Genomic DNA, 14,091 nt, shown 5'->3' on the forward strand with positions numbered 1-14,091 from the left:
ATATAAATATATATATATATATATATATATATATATATATATATATATATATATATATAATTCAGACGCCTTAAGAGGTAGAGTATGTGTTCACAGAAGCTGTACCTAAATATTAAGACCAACATTGTAACCATATTCTAGGAATATAAGATTATGATAAAAAAAAAATTAAGAAACATTTGTATTTCTATTTACAACTTCTGTAACTTGTTATTTGTGTTCTAAAAATGTGGTTTACATTCAAAATTGGAAAGTTAATGTCGTTGTTTGGAAAATATGCACAACATTTTTATGTTTGTTGTTGGTCACAAAAAAAAAAGATATTACGAAAAAGAACAAAAAATAAAAAAGGGACGATCGTGAGACGAATTCAAGAGCAAAATATGTATATCTACCATCTGTTTGCATTTTAAAATTTAAAAAGTACAAGTTAAATGTTATGTATATATGTATATTTGTAGAAATTGAATACAGTCAATGAACAATCGTATAAAGTGTTTTAAACGTGTTGTCTCACATCTGTCAACCAAATGAAATGTAAAATTTTATTATGTTTTTCTCTAGAATTATCAAACGCCAACCATTATTTCTTTTTTAGAGAATAGTCTATCTAAAATTTTCCTTAACTGTTTGCAAAAATTCTATTTTAATCATTGCGAATATCAACTCATAATTTTTTCTTAATTGTCAAATTCCACTATTTCACCAAAATTATTTTTCTTTAGGCACTTGCTAATTGTTTGCTTTTTTAAAAACATTTCCAATATATATATATGCCATAAATATGCCGTGTGGTTCCCGGTACCAATAAAAAAAAAGAATAGGACCACTCCATCTCGTTCCCATGGATGTCGTAAAAGGCGACTAAGGGGTAGGCTTATAAACTTGGGATTCTTCTTTTAGGCGATGGGCTAGCAACCGGTCACTATTTGAATCTCAATTCTATCATTAAGCCAAACAGCTGAACGTGGCCTATCAGTTTTTCAAGACTGTTGGCTCTGTCTACCCCGTAAGGGATAAAGACGTGATCATATGTATGTATGTATGTATTTCCAAAATAGCTCACATATTTGCTTCAAATTATCAAAGCACAATTAACACCAATTCAATCCCCCCCCTGGCCAGGAGGTCGCGAGTCCCCCTGGTCGATGCTGGCCAGCAACACGTCGCTGGAGGCGCCGCCCGGGCCGCCGCGCGAGCCGCGCGCCGCGCCCGCCGCGCCGCCCGCGCGCGCGCTCGACCTCAGCTGGGCCGCGCCCGCCAAGCCCAACGGGCGGCTCACCGGTAATATACATTCGTTTATTCGTTCACTCATTCGTTCGTTCGTTCGTTCATTCCTTTATGCATTCTTTCATTCGTTCGTTCATTCATTCGTTCATTCATTCGTTCATTAATTCGTTCATTCATTCATTGATTCCTTTATGCATTCGTTCGTTAATTCGTTTATTTATTCAAATTGAAAATTATTCATTTGTTTCAAAGGTTCACTGTTTCGCGTTTTATTATGACGTGCAACGGGACAGCGATAGTTTTGTCGCGCGATATAAACGGCGTCGCGCGCGCCGTGATACCGAGGGCAGATTCGTAAATCATGTTTGTCAAGAATTTTTGGTTGATGTTCTAAAAATAAAACCGATATTACATCTTCGTGTTAATTTAAGTTATACGCTGTTAGTCTTTGAAAAAAAATTATTGTTACTTCATTACGTCTCCTACATTTTCAAATGTAAACATTAGTATTTTAATGTTTGACGGGCTTATAAACTTGTGATTCTTCTTTTAGGCGACAGGCTAGCAACCTGTCACTATTTGAATCTCAATTCTATCATCAAGCCAAACAGCTGAACGTGGCCTTTCAGTCATTTCGAGACTGTTGGCCCTATCTTCCCCGCAAGGGATATAGACGTCATTATATGTATTTTGAATGTTACCAGGCTACGTAGTAATGTACGCAGCGCAGCGCTCGGGCCCCGAGGAGTGGACGGCGCTGGCGGTGCCCGGGGAGCGAACGCGGGCCCGCGTGGAGCGCCTGCGCCCGCGCACCACCTACAGCTTCAAGGTGCAGGCCAGGAACAGCAAGGGGCTGGGGCCGTTCTCGCAGACCGTGACGTATACTACCGCTATGGGTAAGTTTATCATATTTATAGTATATTATTTAATACATTTATACATTATTTTAATTTTGACATTATCTTCATTATCTATTATATTTCATTATCTTATCTTAACATTTTAATTAGCTCCCTAAACATGGTCATCGGTATAGTTCCGTAAGAGTAAATATTTTTATGCAATGGCAACATTACGTTCACAAATCTCCCTTTTCTATCATCAAACTTGTACCTTATAGTACGTACGTGTATGTAATTTTCAAATATATTTTTGTTTTTTTTCTTAAAAAGAACTTTATAACACCAAAGTTTAAAATGTGGTCTGGGCTCGCGTTTAGACAGCATTTCGCTACTTTCCCATGAATAGAATAGAACTGAACGGGAATTGAGAGAGTCCAGAGCCGCGTCCGCATACTCAATTCAGATAGATAGATTATTTATTTATTTTCTCTCTAACAGAACGCACTGAACTCTTGTTTCTCTCCACAGACCGCACTGAACTCTATTTCTCTCCAACAGAACGCACTGAACTCTATTTCTCTCCATCAGAACGCACTGAACTCTATTTCTCTCCAACAGAACGCACTGAACTCTATTTCTCTCCAACAGAACGCACTGAACTCTGTTTCTCTCTAACAGAACGCACTGAACTCTGTTTCTCTCCAACAGAACGCACTGAACTCTTGTTTATCTCCAACAGAACGCACTGAACTCTTGTTTCTCTCTAACAGAACGCACTGAACTCTTGTTTCTCTCCAACAGAAAGCACTGAACTCTATTTCTCTCCAACAGAACGCACTGAACTCTTGTTTCTCTCCAACAGAACGCACTGAACTCTTGTTTCTCTCCAACAGAACGCACTGAACTCTATTTCTCTCCAACAGAACGCACTGAACTCTGTTTCTCTCCAACAGAACGCAATGAACTCTGTTTCTCTCCATTATAACGCACTGAACTCTAATTCTCTCCAACAGAACGCACTGAACTCTGTTTCTCTCCAACAGAACGCACTGAACTCTGTTTCTCTCCAACAGAACGCAATGAACTCTGTTTCTCTCCATTATAACGCACTGAACTCTAATTCTCTCCAACAGAACGCACTGAACTCTGTTTCTCTCCAACAGAACGCACTGAACTCTGTTTCTCTCCAACAGAACGCAATGAACTCTGTTTCTCTCCATTATAACGCACTGAACTCTAATTCTCTCCAACAGAAAGCACTGAACTCTTGTTTCTCTCCAACAGAACGCACTGAACTCTATTTCTCTCCAACAGAACGCACTGAACTCTTGTTTCTCTCCAACAGAACGCACTGAACTCTTGTTTCTCTCCAACAGAACGCACTGAACTCTTGTTTCTCTCCAACAGAACGCACTGAACTCTTGTTTCTCTCCAACAGAAAGCACTGAACTCTTGTTTCTCTCTAACAGAACGCACTGAACTCTTGTTTCTCTCCAACAGAACGCACTGAACTCTTGTTGCTCTCTAACAGAACGCACTGAACTCTTGTTTCTCTCCAACATAACGCACTGAACTCTATTTCTCTCCAACAGACCGCACTGAACTCTTGTTTCTCTCCAACAGAACGCACTGAACTCTATTTCTCTCCAACAGAACGCACTGAACTCTTGTTTCTCTCCAACAGAACGCACTGAACTCTATTTCTCTCCAACAGAACGCACTGAACTCTGTTTATCTCCAACAGAACACACTGAACTCTTGTTTCTCTCCAACAGAACGCACTGAACTCTATTTCTCTCCAACAGAACGCACTGAACTCTGTTTCTCTCCAACAGAACACACTGAACTCTTGTTTCTCTCCAACAGAACGCACTGAACTCTATTTCTCTCCAACAGAACGCACTGAACTCTGTTTCTCTCCAACAGAACGCACTGAACTCTGTTTCTCTCCAATATAACGCACTGAACTCTATTTTTTCTCCAACAGAACGCACTGAACTCTATTTTTTCTCCAACAGAACGCACTGAACTCTGTTTCTCTCCAATATAACGCACTGAATTCTATTTCTCTCCAACATAACGCACTGAACTCTGTTTCTCTCAACAGAACGCACTGAACTCTGTTTCTCTCCAACAGAACGCACTGAACTCTATTTCTCTCCAACAGAACGCACTGAACTCTATTTCTCTCCAACAGAACGCACTGAACTCTATTTCTCTCCAACAGAACGCACTGAACTCTATTTCTCTCAAACAGAACGCACTGAACTCTGTTTCTCTCCAACAGAACGCACTGAACTCTATTTCTCTCCAACAGAACGCACTGAACTCTATTTCTCTCCAACAGAACGCACTGAACTCTATTTCTCTCAAACAGAACGCACTGAACTCTGTTTCTCTCCAACAGAACGCACTGAACTCTGTTTCTCTCACACAGAACGCACTGAACTCTATTTCTCTCCAACATAACGCACTGAACTCTGTTTATCTCCAACAGAACACACTGAACTCTTGTTTCTCTCCAACAGAACGCACTGAACTCTGTTTCTCTCCAACAGAACGCACTGATCTCTGTTTCTCTCCAACAGAACGCACTGAACTCTGTTTCTCTCCAACAGAACGCACTGAACTCTGTTTCTCTCCAATATAACGCACTGAACTCTATTTTTTCTCCAACAGAACGCACTGAACTCTATTTTTTCTCCAACAGAACGCACTGAACTCTGTTTCTCTCCAATATAACGCACTGAATTCTATTTCTCTCCAACATAACGCACTGAACTCTGTTTCTCTCAACAGAACGCACTGAACTCTGTTTCTCTCCAACAGAACGCACTGAACTCTATTTCTCTCCAACAGAACGCACTGAACTCTATTTCTCTCCAACAGAACGCACTGAACTCTATTTCTCTCCAACAGAACGCACTGAACTCTATTTCTCTCCAACAGAACGCACTGAACTCTATTTCTCTCAAACAGAACGCACTGAACTCTGTTTCTCTCCAACAGAACGCACTGAACTCTATTTCTCTCCAACAGAACGCACTGAACTCTATTTCTCTCCAACAGAACGCACTGAACTCTATTTCTCTCAAACAGAACGCACTGAACTCTATTTCTTTCCAACAGAACGCACTGAACTCTATTTCTCTCAAACAGAACGCACTGAACTCTGTTTCTCTCCAACAGAACGCACTGAACTCTATTTCTCTCCAACAGAACGCACTGAACTCTGTTTCTCTCCAACAGAACGCACTGAACTCTGTTTCTCTCCAACAGAACGCACTGAACTCTATTTCTCTCCAACATAACGCACTGAACTCTGTTTATCTCCAACAGAACGCACTGAACTCTGTTTCTCTCCAACAGAACGCACTGAACTCTGTTTCTCTCCAACAGAACGCACTGATCTCTGTTTCTCTCCAACAGAACGCACTGAACTCTGTTTCTCTCCAATATAACGCACTGAATTCTATTTCTCTCCAACATAACGCACTGAACTCTGTTTCTCTCAACAGAACGCACTGAACTCTGTTTCAAAAATTCAAAAAAAAAAAAAAAAAATCAAATTTTTTTTATTCATTATTATAGGATACTATTATATCGCTTAATAATTGTCGTATGGTTTAACAACTTGGTTGACGTCAAATAAATTACTTAAAAACTAAGTTTACTGCCGCTTCCAAGGCGTCAGTGCAGAAGAAGCGGTAACAAACTGCACTGCAGCATTTTCTCCAACAACGTCAACTTCACAATATTAATGTTTCACAATGTTTCTCTCCAACAGAACGCACTGAACTCTGTTTCTCTCCAACAGAACGCACTGAACTCTGTTTCTCTCCAACAGAACGCACTGAACTTTGTTTATCTCCAACAGAACACACTGTATTTATAGTAGTATAGGGTATTTGTTTCCAACCGTACGTTGTACAGTTGCTCCCCGTGTGTAACAGAGGCGGGGTCCGGCGGCGGGCTGGCGTCCGCCACGTCGGCGTGGCTGTGGGCGAGCGCGGGCGGCGCGCTGGCCGTGCTGGCGCTGGCGGCCGCGCTGGCGCTGTCGCTGTGCTGCAGGCGCGCCCCGCCGCCGCTGTCGCCCGACACCAGGTAACTGACAGCCGCAGGCCGGGTCTGCGGCCGCGCTGGCGCTGTCGCTGTGCTGCAGGCGCGCCCCGCCGCCGCTGTCGCCCGACACCAGGTAACTGGCAGCCGCAGGCCGGGTCTGCGGCCGCGCTGGCGCTGTCGCTGTGCTGCAGGCGCGCCCCGCCGCCGCTGTCGCCCGACACCAGGTAACTGGCTGCCGCAGGCCGGGTCTGCGGCCGCGCTGGCGCTGTCGCTGTGCTGCAGGCGCGCCCCGCCGCCGCTGTCGCCCGACACCAGGTAACTGGCTGCCGCAGGCCGGGTCTGCGGCCGCGCTGGCGCTGTCGCTGTGCTGCAGGCGCGCCCCGCCGCCGCTGTCGCCCGACACCAGGTAACTGGCAGCCGCAGGCCGGGTCTGCGGCCGCGCTGGCGCTGTCGCTGTGCTGCAGGCGCGCCCCGCCGCCGCTGTCGCCCGACACCAGGTAACTGGCTGCCGCAGGCCGGGTCTGCGGCCGCGCTGGCGCTGTCGCTGTGCTGCAGGCGCGCCCCGCCGCCGCTGTCGCCCGACACCAGGTAACTGGCTGCCGCAGGCCGGGTCTGCGGCCGCGCTGGCGCTGTCGCTGTGCTGCAGGCGCGCCCCGCCGCCGCTGTCGCCCGACACCAGGTAACTGGCTGCCGCAGGCCGGGTCTGCGGCCGCGCTGGCGCTGTCGCTGTGCTGCAGGCGCGCCCCGCCGCCGCTGTCGCCCGACACCAGGTAACTGGCTGCCGCAGGCCGGGTCTGCGGCCGCGCTGGCGCTGTCGCTGTGAACAGAGTAGAGGTCTATATAGGGTTAAGGTAGGGTTACAAATTTGGAATTCTGATTTTAGGCGATGGGCTAGCAACCTGTCACAATTTGAATCTCAATTATATTGTAGCGGGAGCGATGATTTGGCCACCCAATAGAAGATCTTCCTGTAGGCTGGTGTGACGCCTGGGGAACCGCGCGACAGACGATGTTGTCTCAGAGGTTGTATGTATGCTCCAATCCGTGAAATCTTTGCTCGTGCTATTTAAACTTTTCGCTGTTTTTGACTGTTGGAATCGGGTAATTTTGTTTTTGTGACTTGTGGCGTCGAAATGTTGCCAAACTATCAAAAAGTTGCACGTGGCCTATCAGTCTTTTCAAGATTGTTGGCTCATTCTACCCGCAAGGGATATAGACGTGACTATATGTATGCACAACTAAATAAATTATATCTTTTCCTATTCCAGCACTTACCAGAAATCCTCGGCGTCCGCCGCCATCAAGCCGCCCGACCTCTGGATCCATCACGACCAAATGGAGCTGAAGCATATGGACAAGAGTCTACATAGTTCAGCTAGTAAGAGTACGCCGTTGATATATTTATGGTGTCAATTTAAATAATAGTGCCGTGTGGTTCCCGGCACCAATACAAAAAAGAATGGGACCACTCCATCCCTTTCCCATGGATGTGGTAAAAGGTGACTAAGGGATAGGCTTACATACTTGTGATTCTTTTTTTAGGCGATGGGCTAGCAACCTGTCACTATTTGATTCTCAATTCTATCTTAAAGCCAAATAGCTGAACGTGGCCTATCATTCTTTTTTTAAGACTGTTGGCTCTGTCTACCCCGCAAGGGATAAAGACGTGACCATATGTATGTTTGTATGTACTATTTCAGTATCTGGCGGCAGCGCGGAAGGCAGCGCGCTGGTGTCGTCCACGTTGACGCTGCGCGCGCCGCCCGCCGAGTACGAGCCAGCGCGCGTGGCCCCCCCCGCCTCGCTGGACAGGCGCCACTACGTGCCCGCGTATGTCGGTGAGTCACCCCCCCGCCTCGCTGGACAGGCGCCACTACGTGCCCGCGTATGTCGGTGAGTCACCCCCCCGCCTCGCTGGACAGGCGCCACTACGTGCCCGCGTATGTCGGTGAGTCACCCCCCCGCCTCGCTGGACAGGCGCCACTACGTGCCCGCGTATGTCGGTGAGTCACCCCCCCGCCTCGCTGGACAGGCGCCACTACGTGCCCGCGTATGTCGGTGAGTCGCGTCTGTGTGCGCGGCGGCGGGACAGAGCCCGGCCACACAGCGGAGTACGAGCCAGCGCGCGTGGCGCAGGCTATGAATATTCGAAATTCGTAATGCTGCCAGCCTGCATCACTAGTCGTACTATATAATATATAAACTATTTTATGTCTTGATGTATTTTTTTTGGTTGCGTATAAATTATTATTTTCCAATTTTTTTTTAAAGATTTTATGAGAAAATATGTATTTGTCAAATCACGTGATCATACATTCAAAGGCTTTGTTATTATATTTTGCTGTACACTTTCTCACTTGAAAATTATGTGAACAGTAAGTCAAATTTGTAACGAGAATAAGATATTAATTAAAGTTTTATTTTTAATTTTTTTTTTGGTAAATTTATTTAAATTTTTATTTTCAGTTAAATTTATTTTTTGTTTTCATTTGCATTGTGTTAGACCGCCGCTCCCCGTCTTGCGCGGGCTCCGACGATACGCGCGCGTCTCCCGCGTCCGGCCTTTACGACAGGTATAGGTGCGACCGGTGCGATTATAAACGTAAGGATTTATTTATATTTTAATTTTTATTTTTTGAAATTTAATTTATTTTTTATTATAATTTTTTTTGATTTTTTTATTTTTTGAAAGTAAATTTTAATTTTGATTATTTGTTTTAAATTTTTATTTTTTTTTACAAAAAATATTGTTGACTAAATGAGTACCTACATTCCTACATCACTACATAGAATAAAAAAAGTCGCTATTTTAGTCTGTTTGTCTGTATGCTTAAATCTTTAAAATTACGCAACGTATTTTGATGCGGTTTTTTGTAACAGGTAGAGTGATTCAAGAGGAAGGTTTTTATGTATAATAACATTTATAATTTTGCACCCGTGCGAAGCTGGGGCGGGTCGCTAGTACTATATATAACCGTAGTACATTACAAAGGCTGATATATTGAAATGTTTTGTATATTTATTTGCAGCGATGACAGGCGTGGGTTGCAGCGCCACCTGCGACCGGAGGCCGCTCCGACCGCCGCATCCGGACCAGGTGATACATATCATCACGTCTATATCCCTTGCGGGGTTGACGGAGTCAGTTGTCTCGAAAACACTGACAGGCCACGTTCAGATGTTTGGCTTAATGATGGAGTTGAGATTCAAATAGTGACAGGTTGCTAGCAAGAGTCTAGAAAGAAGAATCAGAAGATTTATGCCATTCCCTTAGTCGTCTTCTACGACATCCATGGGGAAGAGATGGAGTGGTCTTATTGTTTTTTTTCTTTTAATGCCGGGAACCGCGCGGCACATTTTATATATTAATTGATTATATTCTCTCGTCCACATTTCTATTCCGAGTTTGGTGCAGCTGCAGTGCAGTTTGTTACCTCTTCTTCTGCACTGACGGACAGGAAAACAGTATCACATTTTTTAAGTGAAGTCAGAAGTCATTGAAGAAAACGCTGCAGTGCACTTTGTCACCGCTTCTTCTGCATTGACGCTTTGCAAGCGGCAGTAAACTTAGTTTTAAGTAATTCATTTGAAGTCAACCAATGTTGTGAAACCGAAAGATATGACAATTATTAAGTGACATTGAAATGTCCCATAATAATGAAGAAAAAAATGTAGATTTTAGAATTATAATTTAGTTGTCTGTCGCTCATAATGTTAATGTTTGTCCTGGTGTCCGACAGAGCACGCCGCTGCTGGCGGGCGTGGCGTCGCCGCAGTCCTCGATGGCGTCGCTGCACCCGCCGCCCGCGCCCTGTATGTATACACACGGACACTCACACACGGACACACGCGGTCACACACACGCGGACACTTACACAAGGACACTCACACACGGACACTTACACACGGAAACTGATACACGGACACTTACACGCGGACACTCACACCCGGACACTCACACACGGACACTTACACACGGACACTGATACACGGACACTTACACACGGACATTCACACACGGACACTTACACACGGACAGTTCCACACGGACACACACCGACACACACACGGACACTTACACAAGGACACTCACACACGGACAATCACACACGGATACACGGACAAACACTGACACACACACGGATACTTACACACTGACACACACACGGACACTTACACACGGATTCACACACGGACAGTCACACACGGACACACACACGGACACTTACACACGGACACGCACACACGGACATTTACACACGGACACACGGACAAACACTGACACACACACGGACACTGATACACGGACAGTTACACACGGACAGTCACACACGGAAAGACAGGACCCTCACACGCGGACGCACACACGGACACTGACACACGGACACTTGCACACGGAAACTTACACACGGACATTCACACACGGATACACGGACAAACACTGACACACACACGGACACTTACACGCGGTCGCACACACGGACACTCACACACGGACACTTGCACACGGACACTCACACGAACACAATCGGACACTCACACGAACACAATCGGACACTCACACGGGTACACATACAGACACTCACACACAGACACTCACACACGGACACTCACACGCGGTCGCACACACGGACACTCACACACGGACACTTGCACACGGACACTTACACACGGATACACGGACACTGACACACGGACAGATACACACGGACAGTCACACACGGGCACACACACCGACTCTCACACGCAGTCACACACACACCGACACACACGGACACACACTCTGACACGCACACGGACACTCACACACCGACACACACACAGACACTTACACAAGGACACTCATACAAGGACCCTCACACGCGGTCACACACACGGACACTCCCACACGGACACACACGGACCCACACACACGGATACACGGACAAACACTGACACACACACGGACACTTACACACGGACACTTACACGCGGACACTCACACCCGGACACTCACACACGGACACTTACACACGGACACTGATACACGGACACTTACACACGGACATTCACACACGGACACTTACACACGGACAGTTCCACACACACACCGACACACACGGACACACACTCTGACACGCACACGGACACTCACACACCGACACACACACAGACACTTACACAAGGACACTCATACAAGGACCCTCACACGCGGTCACACACACGGACACTCCCACACGGACACACACGGACCCACACACACGGATACACGGACAAACACTGACACACACACGGACACTTACACACGGACACTTACACACGGACACTTACACACGGACACTCACACGCGGTCGCACACACGGACACTCGCACACGGACACTCGCACACGGACACTTGCACACGGACACTTACACACGGATACACGGACAAACATGGACAGTTACACACGGACAGTCACACACGGACAGACAGACACACACACACGGACGGTCACACAGGGACAAACACTGACACACACACGGCCACTTACACACGGACAGTCACACACGGACAGACACACCGACGCTCACACGCGGTCACACACACCGTCACACACACACGGACACTTACACAAGGACACTCATACACGGACCCTCACACGCGGTCCCACACACGGACACTCCCACACGAACACACACGGACCCTCCCACACGGATACACGGACAAACACTGACACACACACGGACACTCATACACGGACCCTCACACGCGGTCACACACACGGACACTCCCACACGGACACTCACACGCGGACACACACGGACTCACACACGGACACTTACACGCGGACACACACGGACACTTGCCCACACACACACACACACGGACAGTCACACACGGACACTTACACGCGGTCACACACGCGGACACACACACGGACACTTGCACACGGACACTTACACACGGACAGTCACACACGGACACTTACACGCGGACACACAAGGACACTCACACACGGACACTTTCACACGGACAATGACACACGGACACTCACACGCGGACACACACACGGACACTTGCACACGGACACTTACACACGGACACTCACACACGGACACACACACGGACACTCACACACGGACACTTACACGCGGACACTTACACACGGACACTCGGACACACACACGGACACTCACACACGGACACTCACACCCGGACACTCACACCCGGACACTCACACCCGGACACACACGGACACTTACACACGGACACTCACACCCGGACACACACACGGACACTCACACGCGGACACACATACCCGGACACTCACACGGACACACACGGACACTTACACACGGACACTCACACCCGGACACACACACGGACACACACGGACACTCACACGGACACACACACGGACACTCACACGCGGACACACATACCCGGACACTCACACGGACACTCACACGCGGACACACATACCCGGACACTCACACGGACACACACGGACACTCAGACACGGACACTCACACGCAGACATTCACACCCGAACACACACGGACACTCACACACGGACACTCACACCCGGACACACACGGACACTTACACACGGACACTCACACCCGGACACACACACGGACACTCACACGCGGACACACATACCCGGACACTCACACGGACACACACGGACACTTACACACGGACACTCACACCCGGACACACACACGGACACACACGGACACTCACACGGACACTCACACGGACACTCACACGCAGGCATTCACACCCGGACACACCCGGACACTCATACCCGGACACTCACACGCACGGACACTCAAACCCGGACACTCACACGGACACACACGGACACTCACACACGGACACTCACACGCGGACACTCATACCCGGACACTCAAACCCGGACACTCACACGGACACACACGGACACTCACGCGGACACTCAGACACGGGCACTCACACGCAGACATTCACACACGGACACTTACACGCGGACACTCATACCCGGACACTCACACGGACACACACACGGACACTCAAACCCGGACACTCACACGGACACACACGGACACTCACACGGACATTCGGACACACTCACACACGGACACTTACACGCGGACACTCAGACACGGACACTTACACGCGGACACTCAGACACGGACACTCACACGCGGACACTCATACCCGGACACACACGCGGACACACACACGGACACTCACACGCGGACACTCACACCCAGACACTCACACCCATACACTCACACACACGGACACTCACACGCGGACACTCACACACGGACACACACACGCGGACACTCACACACGGACACACACACGGACACACACGGACACTTACACACGGACACTCACACCCGGACACACACACGGACACACACGGACACTCACACGGACACACACACGGACACTCACACGCGGACACACATACCCGGACACTCACACGGACACTCACACGCAGACATTCACACCCGGACACTCACACTCACACACGGACACTTACACGCGGACACTCCGACACGGACACTTACACGCGGACACTCAGACACGGACACTCACACGCGGACACTCATACCCGGACACACACGCGGACACACACACGGACACTCACACGCGGACACTCACACCCAGACACTCACACCCATACACTCACACACACGGACACTCACACGCGGACACTCACACACGGACACACACACGCGGACACTCACACACGGACACACACGGACACACACGCGGACACTCACACACGGACACACACACACGGACACACACACGGACTCTCACACACGGACACACACACGCGGACACTCACACACGGACACACACACGGACACACACGCGGACACTCACACACGGACACAAACACGGACACTCACACACGGACACTCACACGGACTCTCACACGCGGACACTCACACCCAGACACACACACACACGGACACTCACATGCTGACACTCATG

The 14,091-nt window shown here is 48.4% G+C and overlaps 1 protein-coding gene across 1 annotated transcript in view; it reads left to right on the forward strand.

The window, feature by feature from the left end:
• LOC106138887 (neogenin) overlaps positions 1-14,091 on the forward strand; it is a 106,401-nt gene that overhangs the window by 85,306 nt on the left and 7,004 nt on the right. Inside the window, exons 22-29 of the mRNA XM_060952768.1 lie at positions 1,126-1,284; positions 1,935-2,126; positions 6,026-6,176; positions 7,403-7,512; positions 7,835-7,972; positions 8,638-8,736; positions 9,164-9,231; positions 9,875-9,947. Of these exons, the coding sequence (XP_060808751.1) occupies positions 1,126-1,284; positions 1,935-2,126; positions 6,026-6,176; positions 7,403-7,512; positions 7,835-7,972; positions 8,638-8,736; positions 9,164-9,231; positions 9,875-9,947 (990 nt within the window). The remainder of the gene's footprint in view (positions 1-1,125; positions 1,285-1,934; positions 2,127-6,025; positions 6,177-7,402; positions 7,513-7,834; positions 7,973-8,637; positions 8,737-9,163; positions 9,232-9,874; positions 9,948-14,091) is intronic.

Source organism: Amyelois transitella, chromosome 29 (assembly GCF_032362555.1).
Source record: "Amyelois transitella isolate CPQ chromosome 29, ilAmyTran1.1, whole genome shotgun sequence".
Lineage (NCBI taxonomy): Eukaryota > Metazoa > Arthropoda > Insecta > Lepidoptera > Pyralidae > Amyelois > Amyelois transitella.